Here is a 13,335-nt window from a genome sequence, read left to right as displayed (position 1 = left end):
TATATATATATATATATATATATATATATATATAAATTATATATATTTATATATATATATAATAATATATAGATATACCGTGTTTTACTAAAAGCTTAAAAATAAGACTAACGGAAAACGTGACGTTGTTCAAATGTTATTTTTTTTATTTATCGACACATTTATTTAGATGTTTCTTTCAAATACAGTGCTAGTTTTTTTTTGTTTTTTATTTTAATGATTGACGTTAACGCTTGTTACGCAAAAACAAAAATCAGAAGCGCGTTACGCTGATGACGACACTGCGTTGGAGCCATTTTGAAAGCGTTTACTTTTTTTGCATCGACGAGGCAACAATCCTAACAACAAAACACAAAGAGATCCTGCTAGTCAGACTCCCTCGTCCGGAATCGCTTTATTGCCTTTATTTCGTTCATGTTTGCTCGTTAGAAAATAGAAACTAAGCTTAGACTGCGATCATTCAAAAGCCTTTTACGAGTCGGAACGTACAAATATCAGCGGCTTGTTGCCAGTGCTGATAGCGCAACACGGGAAAGGCCTGTGTGCGCTCCGGATGCAGTTTCTCTTTGCCAGGAGGGAGCGGGTGGAGCATTGTTTGATTGCTCTTCCCCTAGATTTAACCTTTGGGAGCTCGCCGCGGGGAAAGCGATATTTAGATATTAAATACGTGGGCTCTAGGTTTGAGGGTGTATAGTGAAAGACAGCACCCGTCTCTGAGTCATGTCGGTAACCCTGCCCAACCGTTCCCAGACAGGCTGGCCCCGCCGGGGGCTGAATCAATTCGATAACAAATACATGCAGCAGAACAAACCGCTCACGCTGGAGAGGACCATCAACCTGTGAGTGTAATATCTGTGCGTTTGTTCTGCTTCAGCATTTCAACAGTCACAATGCATTGTTGAATTACCATGTGCGTTTAAGTTGTAATAGCGGTAATTTAATACGACTCGGATTTATTGGGCAGTCGATAACTTCAGCTATTATAATCGGTTCGGTTAAGCAATAATTATAAATAAAACATTTTAATTATTATTTCTGTTGTACATCTCAAATGATGATTCGTGTTTAAAATATATTCCTGTGCAGTTGTTTGGGGAAGGGCTTCTGGTGTCATACAGCGCTTAAGTTAATGGCAGGGAAGGTACACAAGCAGTGGAGTGTGAGCCAGCATCCAGCCTGCCTTGGATTCGGGCACTGGGCTGTGGGGAGCCAACGCTTCGCCTCAGGGAGCCCCAGTGCTAAGTCCTGTGCGGAAATGTGTGGTGGACACAGGTGTTGTGATGCGCACTGCAGTAGGACCTAACGAGTATATGTATAACCTGCTGTATTTGAATCGCATTAGTTAGGATAAGATGGTGTGTTATCTACCTGCCCTATCAAAAGATGGGTTGGTATTTCTAGCATTTGTTGTATTTCTGGTTTTATACTACAAATAAAGTTTATTAATTTAATTCAGCTTGTACTTAATAAAAATAAATCAGTCCAAATCTAGAATGCATGTGATTCCATTTGTGTGCCCTGGCCCCTAACGGTGCAGTTTAACCAGCGTATCTTCTGCTGCCTCTTCAGGTACCCGCTAACCAATTACACTTTTGGCACGAAGGAGCCTCTGTATGAGAAAGACAGCTCGGTCGCGGCGCGGTTCCAGCGCATGCGGGAGGAGTTTGACAAGACTGGAATGAGGCGGACGGTGGAGGGGGTCCTGATCGTCCACGAGCACAGACTGCCTCACGTTTTGTTATTGCAGCTGGGGACTACGTTTTTCAAACTGTGAGTACACACATTGCACAGTGAAAACTCTCAGGCTTCTCTAGATAAAGCCTGTTTCAAGTTGCACCCTCCCCCCAATATATTTTGTACAATTAAAATTGCATTTCCGTAGGCACCTGGGGTTGCAAGGGGTTATATGGCTGCCTGTTTCAGTGTGTGTAGTAACAGATGCCCATGTATAATAGTACACAGATCTGCAGTGTTTTTGAGGAGTCACACCTGTATTTCTTGCCAGTTTAATAACACAAACCTGTTATATTCTGTAACCATGAGGCACTGCCATAACCTAGATGTTGGTTCTCCTGAAGGCACGGGGAACCACCCTGATTACAGCACATTTCACCTTTGATGTGCTGTATAAGATATGGATCATTTGCAAACACAAGTGATGTACATTTTGCTTTTCTCTTAGACCTGGAGGAGAACTCAACCCGGGGGAAGATGAAGTGGAAGGACTGAAGCGTCTTATGACGGAGGTATTCATTTTTTCTAACGTGTATTGAGAGCTTTATTTCATTTAAAAGGGGACAGGATTCAATTATAAAATAACGCCAGTTGGGTCCATAAAGCACTAAGCAGTGCTGTAATTTCGCTCACCAGGTTCTCCAGAGATGTGTGTGTTCATTGTTAGGATTTTAGGAACTGAATTGCAAACCTAGAATATAATTGTGAACACCATTAGCGTTTCTGTTATAGTACAGGTTTGATTTTGTGATCCGGAGCAGGTCGTTGAAGAGCATATAGAGCAGGGGAACGTGTCGTGAAGCAACACTGCTTGTTGATTTCACAAAACAACCTGAATCCTAGATAGAACCAAGGCTCAAAATCTACTAAAAAGAAGTTGCCTCACAACAAATGATTAACAAATAATGAACTGCAAAAAATAGCCCTTTAGCTGTGTAGAAAGAAACACACAGTACAGTACACTTGTGTTTTCCTATGCATTCTAAAATACAAATCTGTAAAATGTACTGCTCCTTCACCTTTTTTATATGTAAAGATTTAAACTATGATCTCGGTATCAATTATTATATGATTGTTTAAACTGCTCAACCTTTTTTCGACATGCAATTAGTTTTTAAAAGTTTTTTAACCCACAGATTCTTGGGCGTCAGGATGGTGTGCAGCAGGATTGGGTAATTGATGACTGCATTGGAAATTGGTGGAGACCAAACTTTGAACCCCCGCAGGTGAGTAAACAGCCTTCTAGTTAGATTCAAACAATCAAGCTGGTAATTGGGTAGTTCTAGATTGGTGCGTTTCAGGGACCAGTTGTATGACATTTTAACACAAATCTGCACAGTGTGCTCTGGATAAATGTATTTGTGTAGAGTAAACAAACTGAGACTAGTGTATTTTCATAGCAGCTTGATACTTGCTAGTTGCAGTGGTTATGTTTTTGTTTCTTGCTTTAACAATACATTTCCATGCCTTTTTTGGCAGTACCCATATATTCCTGCTCACATCACTAAACCTAAGGAACACAAGAAGCTTTTCCTGGTGCAGTTGCAGGAAAAAGGTGAGTGAGTTTGTTGTTTTATGGCTGTGCAGTTCTCTGTTCAATCGGTTGCAGCTCTTTAATTTATTACCCTGTTTTGTTGCAGCTCTGTTCGCTGTGCCAAAAAACTACAAACTTGTAGCGGCTCCCTTGTTTGAGTTGTATGATAACGCCCCAGGCTACGGACCCATCATCTCCAGTCTGCCACAGCTTCTTAGCAGGTGAGAGAAATGTGTTTAAGGGACACCTTTGTAATTGTACAATTGCATAGAATACAGTTTGTTTAATTTGTCCATTACCAGATGTTAAGTAAATACTACTGAAATATACAGTGCTTCCTGTTTTTTTACTACCTGACTTGAAATATTGAATGTGTGAAGGCATCTAGAGTAAAATATACATTTCAAGTACAATTAACGTGGACTATCTGGAGTTAAACTTGTGAAATATCCAGGGAGCACTCTACACCCAAATTGCTGAGTAGATAGCAGGGATGGAAATAAGACTCCTATTGCATGGCAATTTCACTGATTCCAGGTTTTACTACAAGTCTGATTAGTCATAGTGTTTAGATAACAAGCTCAGGTGTGTCTTATTAAACTCATAGTAAAACCAGGAGTGGATCAAACTGCTATGCAGTGGGAATCATGTTTCCATCACTCTGGTCATTGCCTGTCATTTTAATTAAAGCTTTTATTTTTATATTTCAGGTTCAATTTTATTTACAACTGATCGCCACCAAGTTTTCCAGCACACTTGATTAACTGATTGATTGAGGAAACTGTCTCTGTGAGCACAGCTTCAGAAAGTGCAAGAAGATATGGACGAAAGTTCCTTGGAATACAATAACAAAAAAAAGTTAATTGTTTTGTTACAGCGGTGTAAAGTGTCTCCTTGTTTTAAGAAATTGGTTAAACTTGATTTAAAAAAAAAAAAAAAATAAAAATAAAAGTGAATTGTTTTAAATAATGGAGTGAAGGCTTTGTGTTAAACATTTATCATTTTTAGTATAGCTACCACTTTTGTACTTCATTAAAAGTGTTGCCCAATGCCTGGACAGTCTGTCCGCTGTGTACTTATTAAGAGATACTGTGGACACTTTGTAAAGGTTTAAGTAATGCTTTGCGTCTAGAAGCCAGACACTTCAAGCTGTGTTAATTTCGTTTAGTTTCATTTTAATATTAGCATATCTGACAGCCCAGCAGAAATGTGTTGTCAACCCCATTAACACATTACAGTGTAAATTCCAGGCTTGCTGCCTTTTTGTATTGGACAGACTGGGGTAAAATATTTTCCAACATCTGTAATGAGTAGCTTGTGAGGTAATGCATTGAGTTAATTGTGTAACTAAACTAACTCATCTGTCTATGAAGTGGTGTAGAGGTATGGTGTGTGTAAAAAAAAAAAAAAAAAAAAAAAAAAAAAAAAAAAAACACCTTCTTCGACCTTCGTGGGTAAGTATGTGATCAATGGTAGGCACCATGTAGTGGTGTAAATATGTTTTATGGTATAGCTTAATTCCACAGATTTGATGAGTGTTATTTGCACAAGGGATTGCACCAAACATGAATATTGCTAATTTTAAATGGGTTAGGCTCGAGGGTCCTGGTCTGTTCAAGTGTGTTGAAGATTGTTGCCAGTGATATCCATTTTTTGCCATCACTTGATAATAAAATACATATTTCCACATTATTGCTTCTCACGTTACATGTAAACTAGCTGCTACCAACTGCCCTTAACTGATATTGACACAACCAAAATGACTGATTTTTACCCATAACTTGCAATGAAACTGAAACCACGCCAACTAGACTAATGTTCAGCTAAGGCCCTTGTCATTCAGCTGGAATGTTTGTCTTAAGCAATTTAGCTTGTTTTGCTGGAATTTTACAAGTGCAGACCTTTTCAAGGCGAAATGCTATTTTTCTAGTTACTCTAGTGCCAGTGGAGCCAGAATCACCGGGCTACAAAAGGGCTGGACTTGTTGCTGCTGTTAAGCTTGAATGTATTGTTTGCTCATCCACTGCTCAAAACAAGAAATATTCAGACACGTGTAAATTGCTTATTCAGAGAGGCCAAAGAGGGATCATCCAATGAGTGAGGTTTCTGTATATATTTTGAATGCATTATCATTGGCCTTCTTTTGTAAAAGTCACTCCTAAAACAGGACACAAACTTCCTGAAATGAATGAGGCTTGGCACTTTTGCTTAATTTTCTAGCGTTTCTACTGGTAGGTAATGTTCTACCACTCTGGATGAATATGAGTGACTATATACACATACATATCCATAAATTGAGCCCTGTACAGAGAAATATAAATTCAAGGCTAAGTGTGATGTGGGAGCAGATGAATCCGTGCAGTATGACATTCTACAGTACAGAAAATACGCCAGAAAACGTCACTGTAACTGGATACTTGTGGGTATTGAGTGCGGGTATATGCGTTTCAGAGATACACACAGATCAACTTCGCAAGTTCCCAAATGGTACTGTAGTTATGGAAACATTATTATTTTTTTGCTTGTTTATTCCTGAACTCAACAGTAGATGGCAGCAATAAAGCAGTTTTGTCAGCCTTAAAAAATAAGTAACTTTAAAAAAAAAAGCGTCAGCCTTGATAATCCTGTTTGTTGTTCTTGTCGTGCTATTGTGGGCAGAGAGAAATGGATTGTGGGAGTTGTAGTTTTCAACCACCCGACTCCACGTGACTGTTTTTCAGCAGCCGCGATTCAGGCTCTGAATTTCTGCTCAGCTTCTGGTGTTACAGTTATATGCGTACACCGCTTAGAAAAGACATTGTAAAAAATTCACCTGGGCAGAAAAATGAACTCAAAACGAAAGCATTTAAACATCCAGAGCCAGGGCACAGGAAAGAAGAAAGAGAAGCGAGAAGAAGAAGTCGGAATTTCAGATGTAATCAACGAAGAAGTGGTAAAAAACAGAGTGCGAGAGACTTGGAGAAGGAAAGAGCGATACTCGCATGGTAAGAGAGTGTGTGTACGTGCAGTCCAGACTCTGCACTAATGTTAGCAAACCGCGGGTTACTGTACATTACTAAACTGAATTGCAGACAGCGGCTAGGAGGGTCATCAGTATAGAGAACAAACAGTATATTATTAAAGGAAGAGGTCAAACAGCCGAGCTGGCCTAAGGGAAATGTGCGGTTGTTATTTTAACAAAATCATTTGCAGATGTATTCTACATAACTATAATAACGCTGTCTGAAATCCTAGCAGTACCTCCACTGCGCTGTATGCTGTGTATGTATACAGTAGTGAAAGTTCACTATGGTAGGGTTTGCAATAGTAGATCACTGTTAAATCGGCACCGTTGTGTTATCTGTTGCCAGTGAGCAGATCCTAATGTCGGTCCAGTATGTTTATATCTTCCATTAACCCATTAAGTGCCATTGCCGTCATTTGAGGATAGGCTACTTTGTAATTGTTTTGGAGCATTTGTAACTGGCATCTGCCTGTTATTTTAATTTTCTCTTGAACTATATTGTTATGATAACTTACTCTGCTAAGTTAAGCCTGAATGTAGTGCACCAAATTACATAAATACAGCTTGTGTTGTGATTTTTTTTCAAAGAAAAAATGCTTTGGTACTTAATGGCTCGTCATTAAAAAGCTGGTGTTTGGAAGTGAACATTGCCATGTGACCCTGGTGCTTTGGTCTGTTTCCTCAGAAGCAGGTATAGAAGTGGATGCAAACCCATTCCCCCACTGCATAATAAAAGACTTCATTCAGAGTCAGAGCTTCCTTGAAGGGCTGCAGAAAGAGCTTCTGGACCTGAACTTCCATCAGAAATCCAACGACCTGTACAAGTTTAAACAGGTACGACAACATCAATCAGTCAATCAATCAGTAAATAAAACCCTAGAAATGAGCAGTGTAGTCTGAGTGTGTATTGTCTTTCATTAAACTGATTTTGTTTTAGCTGTGGCAGAGTGTGAAATAAACCGGCTACACTTTCATTTTGACAGTCAGCTGACTTAAAAAAGAGGAAAGACTCCCATATTTCAGCTTTGAGGTAAGCACGGAGGATTTCTCTCCTGTACTTTTTAAATTATTTTGTTTAGTAAGCGTAGCGGGCAGTGTTGTGTGATATGATGCTGTTACGGATGCTGTCCTGTCCCCTGTCAGTGAGATGAGGTTAAAAGCTCTAAAACCACAAACGCAGGTGAGCCTGGCTCTTTTGCATAGTGGTTAAGACTTGCTTGCTGTGTGCAGGGTTGCCAGATCGCGCCCAGCCTTCCCCCTGTTACATAAGGTTTCTTGTGCCTGATTATTGCTGTAGGAGTGGATCAGCTTTTGCACACTCGCTTGTGGGGCATTCCGGGTGAGGGGGGGACCAGGGAGAGTGGTTTCACGCTTGTCTTAATAACAACCTTTAAAATGGTCTGTATGTTTTGCTATTAAAATGGCATTTTTTTCACTGCATGCACACAACACGTACTTTAAAATGAGATTACTGAAATACTAGAGATAGTAAGAGGTGTAGCCGTATATAATATACAAAAAAAATTCTTAACAGCTGTATCTGTGCAGTAGTGTGTGTACGGTCACAATGTACATTCTTGTGTGTGTGTGTGCCTTCTGCTGCTCTAACATTTCTTATGAGAATGCCACTCCCTGATGGTTTCCTGTGTTAACGGATTGCGTTCACACAGAAAGGTGCTGTTTGAACAGTTTCGGTCCTGGCTCTCGGAGATCATGCAGGTGGAGCTGGAGAACACTGTGGACATATCCTGTGCAAAGTATGAATACACCGGTAAGCTGTGACAACACACACGTGCAGCAGAGATCCACTTCAGAAATAAACGCTGTGGCCGTATATAAATATATATATATATATATATTTTTTAATAGATGTTCTGCTTTGTCACGATGATGAGTTGGAAGGAAGGAGGGTAGCATTCATCCTTTATCTAGTTCCCCCGTGGGACAGAAGTGATGGAGGCACCCTGGACTTGTACAGCACAGACGGTAACTGTTTCAAATCCCTTCGACAGTGCTCAGTCTGTCATGTGGTTGTGATGTACAGTAGTACTTGACGAGGAAGGCAAATGAAATAGTCCACTGGAGTTCTTTTCTAGCTGTGGATTCCTTTCAGAGTTAACCCTTCTGGGGGTGGCTTCGCAGACCCTGGTTAGCCCTAATCTTGGGCTGCCTTACCTTCTGTAACATTAGGTAGTGAGAGATTAGTGTTAATCAGGGTCTGTGAAACTGAGAGGTAAAGCTTGTTCTAAAGAGGCTTTTAAATGCAGCCATGCTACCAGAGCGCTCATAACAGTGGAGTCAGGCTGGGGCTCAACTCCTGTGTTTCTATTCCAATTGCATCTACAATTCCTTTTTAAAATCAATTCCATTCCAATTCCCATTCCCTTGTGATCAATTCCAACACATCATTGATCAAAATTGCAATTAGCTGCATTCTGTTAAAATGAGCTTACACAGTGGCAACACAGGACTTAAACTGATCACTGTTAGTCAATGAAATTGGCTTCCGATGAAAACAGTTGAACAATCGCAACAATTATTGTGTCTCTGAAATATGTGTGTGCGAAGGGATTGGAATTGGAATTGGAATTGATTTTAAAAAGGAGCTGGCATTGAAAAAAGGTATTGACTCCAGCCCTGTTGGTAGTATGCCTGAAAGGCGAGCCACACTTAACTGGATGTTTGTTTCTCATTTGTTTGCATCAGAGCATTGCCAGCCTCAGCAGATAGTGAAGTCCCTGCTACCCTCTCTCAACACGTTAGTGTTCTTTGAGGTGTCGCCTGTCTCCTTCCACCAGGTAAATGTCTTAGCACCCCCAGGGAGACTTAGGGTTTGATGCAGCAAAGTTGTCACAAACTAGGTCTCCTGGAACCAGGTTTCAAGCCACTGTTCCTGCACAAAAAAGTGGCTTTGTGTTCCCTCAGTTTAACACAGCACCTATAAAGCATCTAGAAATGCAGAGCTTTGATTGGTTTCCAGCGCAGTGGTTTGTGACATGTTCTTGTTCACGTTTGCCAGGTGTCTGAAGTGACCTCGGAAGGGAAGCGGCGGCTGTCCGTGAGCGGCTGGTTTCACGGGCGCTCGTTGGAGAGACCCCCCCGGTATATGGAACCCGCGCAGCCCCGGACCCCACACATACCACGTGACGTATGCTCCCCTTACTGAATCTTCAGCCTTGTCAGGACAGACCCGATCAAAACCATTCACAACCAGCAGCCCCGAGAAAATAAACAAGGAAAACATGCTTGGAGGTTTTGAAGATGGTTATTGTTGTTCTTATTAAGTCCTGGGATCAAGTATAAATTCTGGAATCCCTATCCTTAAAGCGCTTAAAAATGTACTACCATGAATAACAAAAGCAAAGTGCTCATGTGATGAGATAATTGGAAGTTTGTTTCTCATTTGTTTGCATCAGAGCATATGTTGTGGCTGTTTGTGCAGTGTTCTCAGGGTTAAATCATTGTTGACATGGTTCTTGATTCGTGCTAGAGATGACGTGCACTGGTACTGATTGCACTAATTAAACAAAAATATCAAATTGAATTAATTATTAAATATCAGGAATTGGAGCAGAAACAATTGCTTGCTGTTGGTTTAACCTGATATTTTATACACTTATTAAGGAGTACTCCACCAAAGTCCATTATAATTATACAGTAGTTCCAAAAGGTGACAAGCCCAGGCACCTTCCCTTTCCTAATGGGTTCAGTCTTGCTACTGTATTAATATAGCAATGGCAAATTGCCTTGACAGCTGTGACCACAGTTATTGAAACAACATGTGGGGGTCTGTGGGGGTCGTTTCAGTTAAAACAGATGTGGCATTTAATCTGTTTTGAAGAACCTCTGAAGTGTTTTGTTTATTAATCTCATTTGAGGACAGGCTGCTTTGTAATTTAGGATCTTTTTTAAGTGGCATTTCTCTGCTATTTAAATGTCCCCTTTAATTGTATTGTTATGATAACTCACTCTAATTTTGTTAACTGCAGAAGTCAAGTCTCAGTGCAATGTATCAAATTCCATAAATCCAGATTGTTTGGGTGCTTAGTGTGTTAATTGGGATGGCTAAGCTAGTTTAATGAGTTGTTTTCCAGTGGAGTCTGGAGAAACGTTCTGGTTCAATGGCTGTGATGTCTGTGTGTGTGTGTGTCCCCAGGAGTCTCTGCTCTATGAGTGGGTGAACCCCCAGTACATGGACCTGGCTTACCAGGCACAGGTGCAGGAGGAGTTTGAGGAGAGCTCTGAGATTCTCTTAAAGGACTTTCTCAAGGTAATTGTTTTAAATGCTGATGTTGGATAGAAATCTGTTCGCATGCTATTACAAGTACAGACTACACTCATATGTCCAACTCAGTTATCCACCACGTGCATGTACTGTACACAGAGATCCAGAGATGCGTCACTGTCATTTAACATGTCACTTAAATTAAATCTTTGTGCATGTTCAGGCAGACAAGTTTGACATGGTGTGTGAAGCTCTACGAAAGTCAGATATTGTTTGGAAAAGAAGAGGACCTCCTAACAAAAGGTAAACTTTGTATCTTTCTGTCTGTCCTATACACACCGGAGGACATTGATTTGTTGGAGAATACTTGATAGTTCAATTGACCGGGGGTTAGGTAGAGCCTTGTGCCCCAGAGAGGGGATTCAGGAGAGTACAGTAGTTTGATTTGTGGGCGTCTTGCGTTTTTGGCTGCTGTGATCCCTGTGATTTTTTTTGGAAGGTGCTATGAGTGTGCGGAGGAGGCTGCCCTACCAGAGTGTGTGAGTCAGTGCTGGGAGCTGCTGGCCTCGGAGGCCATGTTCCTGCTGCTCTCCAATTTCACTGGGCTCAAGCTGCACTACCTGGCGTCCGGAGATGACGACGAAGAAGATGATGATGATGATGATGACAAGGAGGAGAAAGAGGAGAAGACTGACGAGACTGTAGCTGGATCCTCAGATGCCGCTGGGAACTCCATTGCTGGGCTAGAAGAAAAAGAAGCGCCAGGAAAGACCATGGGAGGTATGAAGCGTTGAGAAGTAGAGCAGCGTTTTGTTTCTACAGGAAGCGTTTCCACCAAGTGCACTTTGGTGGTCAGTCTTCTGCATTGCACTACCCTATACTAGGCCCTTTCAGATATATAAATGCTGCAGTAGGTGGCACTGTTGCATTGCATGGGGTGAGTGAGAGAAAGGCAGGACTATAAAAGCATCAGCACGATGCATAGTCTGCAGTTTGAACCAGTGGTAAATGTGAAGTCCTGATTCTCGTGGAATGCAATGGTCTGATTTGCCGAGGTTGTGTCCCCCTGCAGAGTGGAGCGCTCCTGTGTGCCGTGGGGAGCTGCGGCGGTGGAGGCGCGGGGATTACACCATCGTTCACGACACCGACGTGGGGAACGCAGAGTTCGCACTGGACCTGCTGCTCTTCCTCGGCTGCGAAGGTAGCTGGATGAACAGTGTTGCTGTTGTTTCTTTGCTACATTGCATACAGACTGTACTACATGCAACAAAGCAGTGTGTACGGTGAAAAACAACTACTGGATGTAGCACTCGTGTAAGATGCTGTTTGGTTTATGTTTCAGACTGGCAGACAGAATATGGAGGATTTACGTCATATATTGCAAACGGAGAGGATGAAGAGGTAAGTGGCAAGTTCTTGCAGAACCCTGCAGTCCCCACTATCGACAAGCTGTTACTAAGAAGCAGCTGTGTTAGAAATGTGTTAAGAATGAGTGAGCGTATGACGTGATGACGCCTGCGCCCCCGTTGGATGAATGGTTGTTTAGTAACAGTTGTGCTTTTATTTATTTACATTTCTTTTTTTTTTTTTTTTTGCAGCTGTTGACCATCTATCCAGAGAACAACTCCCTGGCCCTGGTTTACAGAGACAGAGAGACATTAAAGTTTGTAAAGCACATTAATCACCAGAGCTTGGAGCGTCTGAGGCAAAACCCAGACAGACAAGGATTCTATGACTTCTCCTTTGTTTACTATGAATGATTAAAAACACCCTGAACTGTACTGGCTGGTGTCCTCAATCAGAGAGAAACAAAGCAGGGTTTAAGACTGTCAAACCAGTATGAAACACCTCTGATCTATGATTCCCACTCTGTTCCCAATCCTGTGGTTTATCAAGTAAGTGACTGATATGTAGACTACTTTTGGGATTTATAAGCAGGTTTAAAACGTACACATTGTCCAGGTTTACTCATCTGGATATTAGAGCTGCACAAATCAATTGTTTGGATCAGGCTCTCCACAATCAGGTGAGGGTCCTTGCTGTGGATGGGGCTTATTTACCACTCCAAGTGAAACGAGTGAAGAAACAGCTGCTTTTGTTTGTGTGAATTACAGTCTCAGAAAAGCAGCGATCATCACAAACCCAAGCAGCTGCTTCTTCACTTGTTTCATTTGAAATGGTTAGCCTGATCAACACCAATGACCCTCCTTCGCCTGAATGTCGACACCTGAGTTCTGCAGAATCCCTGTAATCCAGTCCTCGGTTCGTGCAGCTGGACTGGGTTTACACAGAACATTTTAGACAGCATCTTAACCAGCTATAAACCGGTTTGACTGTAGCATTTCGATTTGCATTTCTACACAGTGTTAAAGAAAAACTGTCATTGGAATCACAAAACATTCACACCTAAAGATTTTCAAAAAGTTTATTAATTTTGAAGAAGACAAAGATAATCCATTGCCTTCATCTTTGATACACAATATCCAGAGTTACAGAGCTTAACTGTGTGTTATGAAATAAGAAAGTAACATTTAAAAAAAAAAGCCACTATTCTACCCGTCTACACAAATTGCATAAACATAATACCACTGAATATTGGCTATTTCAGCATAAAATAAAAAATGCATTATACTTAAGGCTTCTGTTTTTCAGTTTTTATTAATTTCATTTTTTGGTGCTTGTAGCTTTTTTTCGAGGTTTGTGTAAATCTTTTTTTCGGGGCTTTCGCTTTTTATATACTGTATGACATTATTGTTTTTGGTTACTTTCCAAAATGCTTGCCCGTTGTTTTCTGTCAAAATATGTATAGTAGTAACTCAACAGTACTTACACACTTAA

The 13,335-nt window shown here is 41.0% G+C and overlaps 2 protein-coding genes across 10 annotated transcripts; both read left to right on the top strand.

Annotated features, from left to right (window-relative positions):
• The first annotated feature begins 296 nt into the window (after positions 1-296).
• On the top strand, positions 297-4,325 carry LOC121326090 (cleavage and polyadenylation specificity factor subunit 5). 5 transcript variants are annotated; one of them, XM_041269258.1, is made up of 7 exons: positions 297-839; positions 1,570-1,770; positions 2,183-2,246; positions 2,856-2,960; positions 3,214-3,289; positions 3,375-3,489; positions 3,979-4,325. In XM_041269258.1, the coding sequence occupies exons 1-7, from the start codon at positions 721-723 to the stop codon at positions 3,998-4,000; spliced, it is 702 nt and encodes a 233-aa protein (XP_041125192.1). In that variant the 5' UTR covers positions 297-720; the 3' UTR covers positions 4,001-4,325. The 5 variants fall into 5 exon arrangements, with proteins under 5 accessions (XP_041125192.1, XP_041125193.1, XP_041125190.1 ...); XM_041269259.1 differs by having other exon boundaries at positions 299-839; positions 2,871-2,960; XM_041269256.1 differs by lacking the exon at positions 297-839 and adding an exon at positions 900-1,272.
• A 1,658-nt stretch (positions 4,326-5,983) lies between these two features.
• ogfod1 (2-oxoglutarate and iron-dependent oxygenase domain containing 1) lies at positions 5,984-12,278 on the top strand. 5 transcript variants are annotated; one of them, XM_041269502.1, is made up of 13 exons: positions 5,984-6,252; positions 6,961-7,106; positions 7,256-7,302; positions 7,943-8,043; positions 8,142-8,258; positions 8,979-9,070; positions 9,292-9,420; positions 10,429-10,542; positions 10,721-10,800; positions 10,997-11,277; positions 11,570-11,698; positions 11,840-11,898; positions 12,096-12,278. In XM_041269502.1, exons 1-13 carry the CDS (start codon positions 6,093-6,095, stop codon positions 12,255-12,257), a joined length of 1,617 nt encoding a protein of 538 aa, XP_041125436.1. In that variant the 5' UTR covers positions 5,984-6,092; the 3' UTR covers positions 12,258-12,278. The 5 variants fall into 5 exon arrangements, with proteins under 5 accessions (XP_041125436.1, XP_041125435.1, XP_041125437.1 ...); XM_041269501.1 differs by having other exon boundaries at positions 6,958-7,106; XM_041269503.1 differs by lacking the exon at positions 8,142-8,258 and having other exon boundaries at positions 6,958-7,106.
• The last annotated feature ends 1,057 nt before the right edge of the window (positions 12,279-13,335 follow it).

Source organism: Polyodon spathula, chromosome 13 (genome assembly GCF_017654505.1).
Source record: "Polyodon spathula isolate WHYD16114869_AA chromosome 13, ASM1765450v1, whole genome shotgun sequence".
In the NCBI taxonomy this organism is placed as follows: Eukaryota; Metazoa; Chordata; class Actinopteri; order Acipenseriformes; family Polyodontidae; genus Polyodon; species Polyodon spathula.
This window is presented reverse-complemented; position numbering and strand designations above follow the sequence as displayed.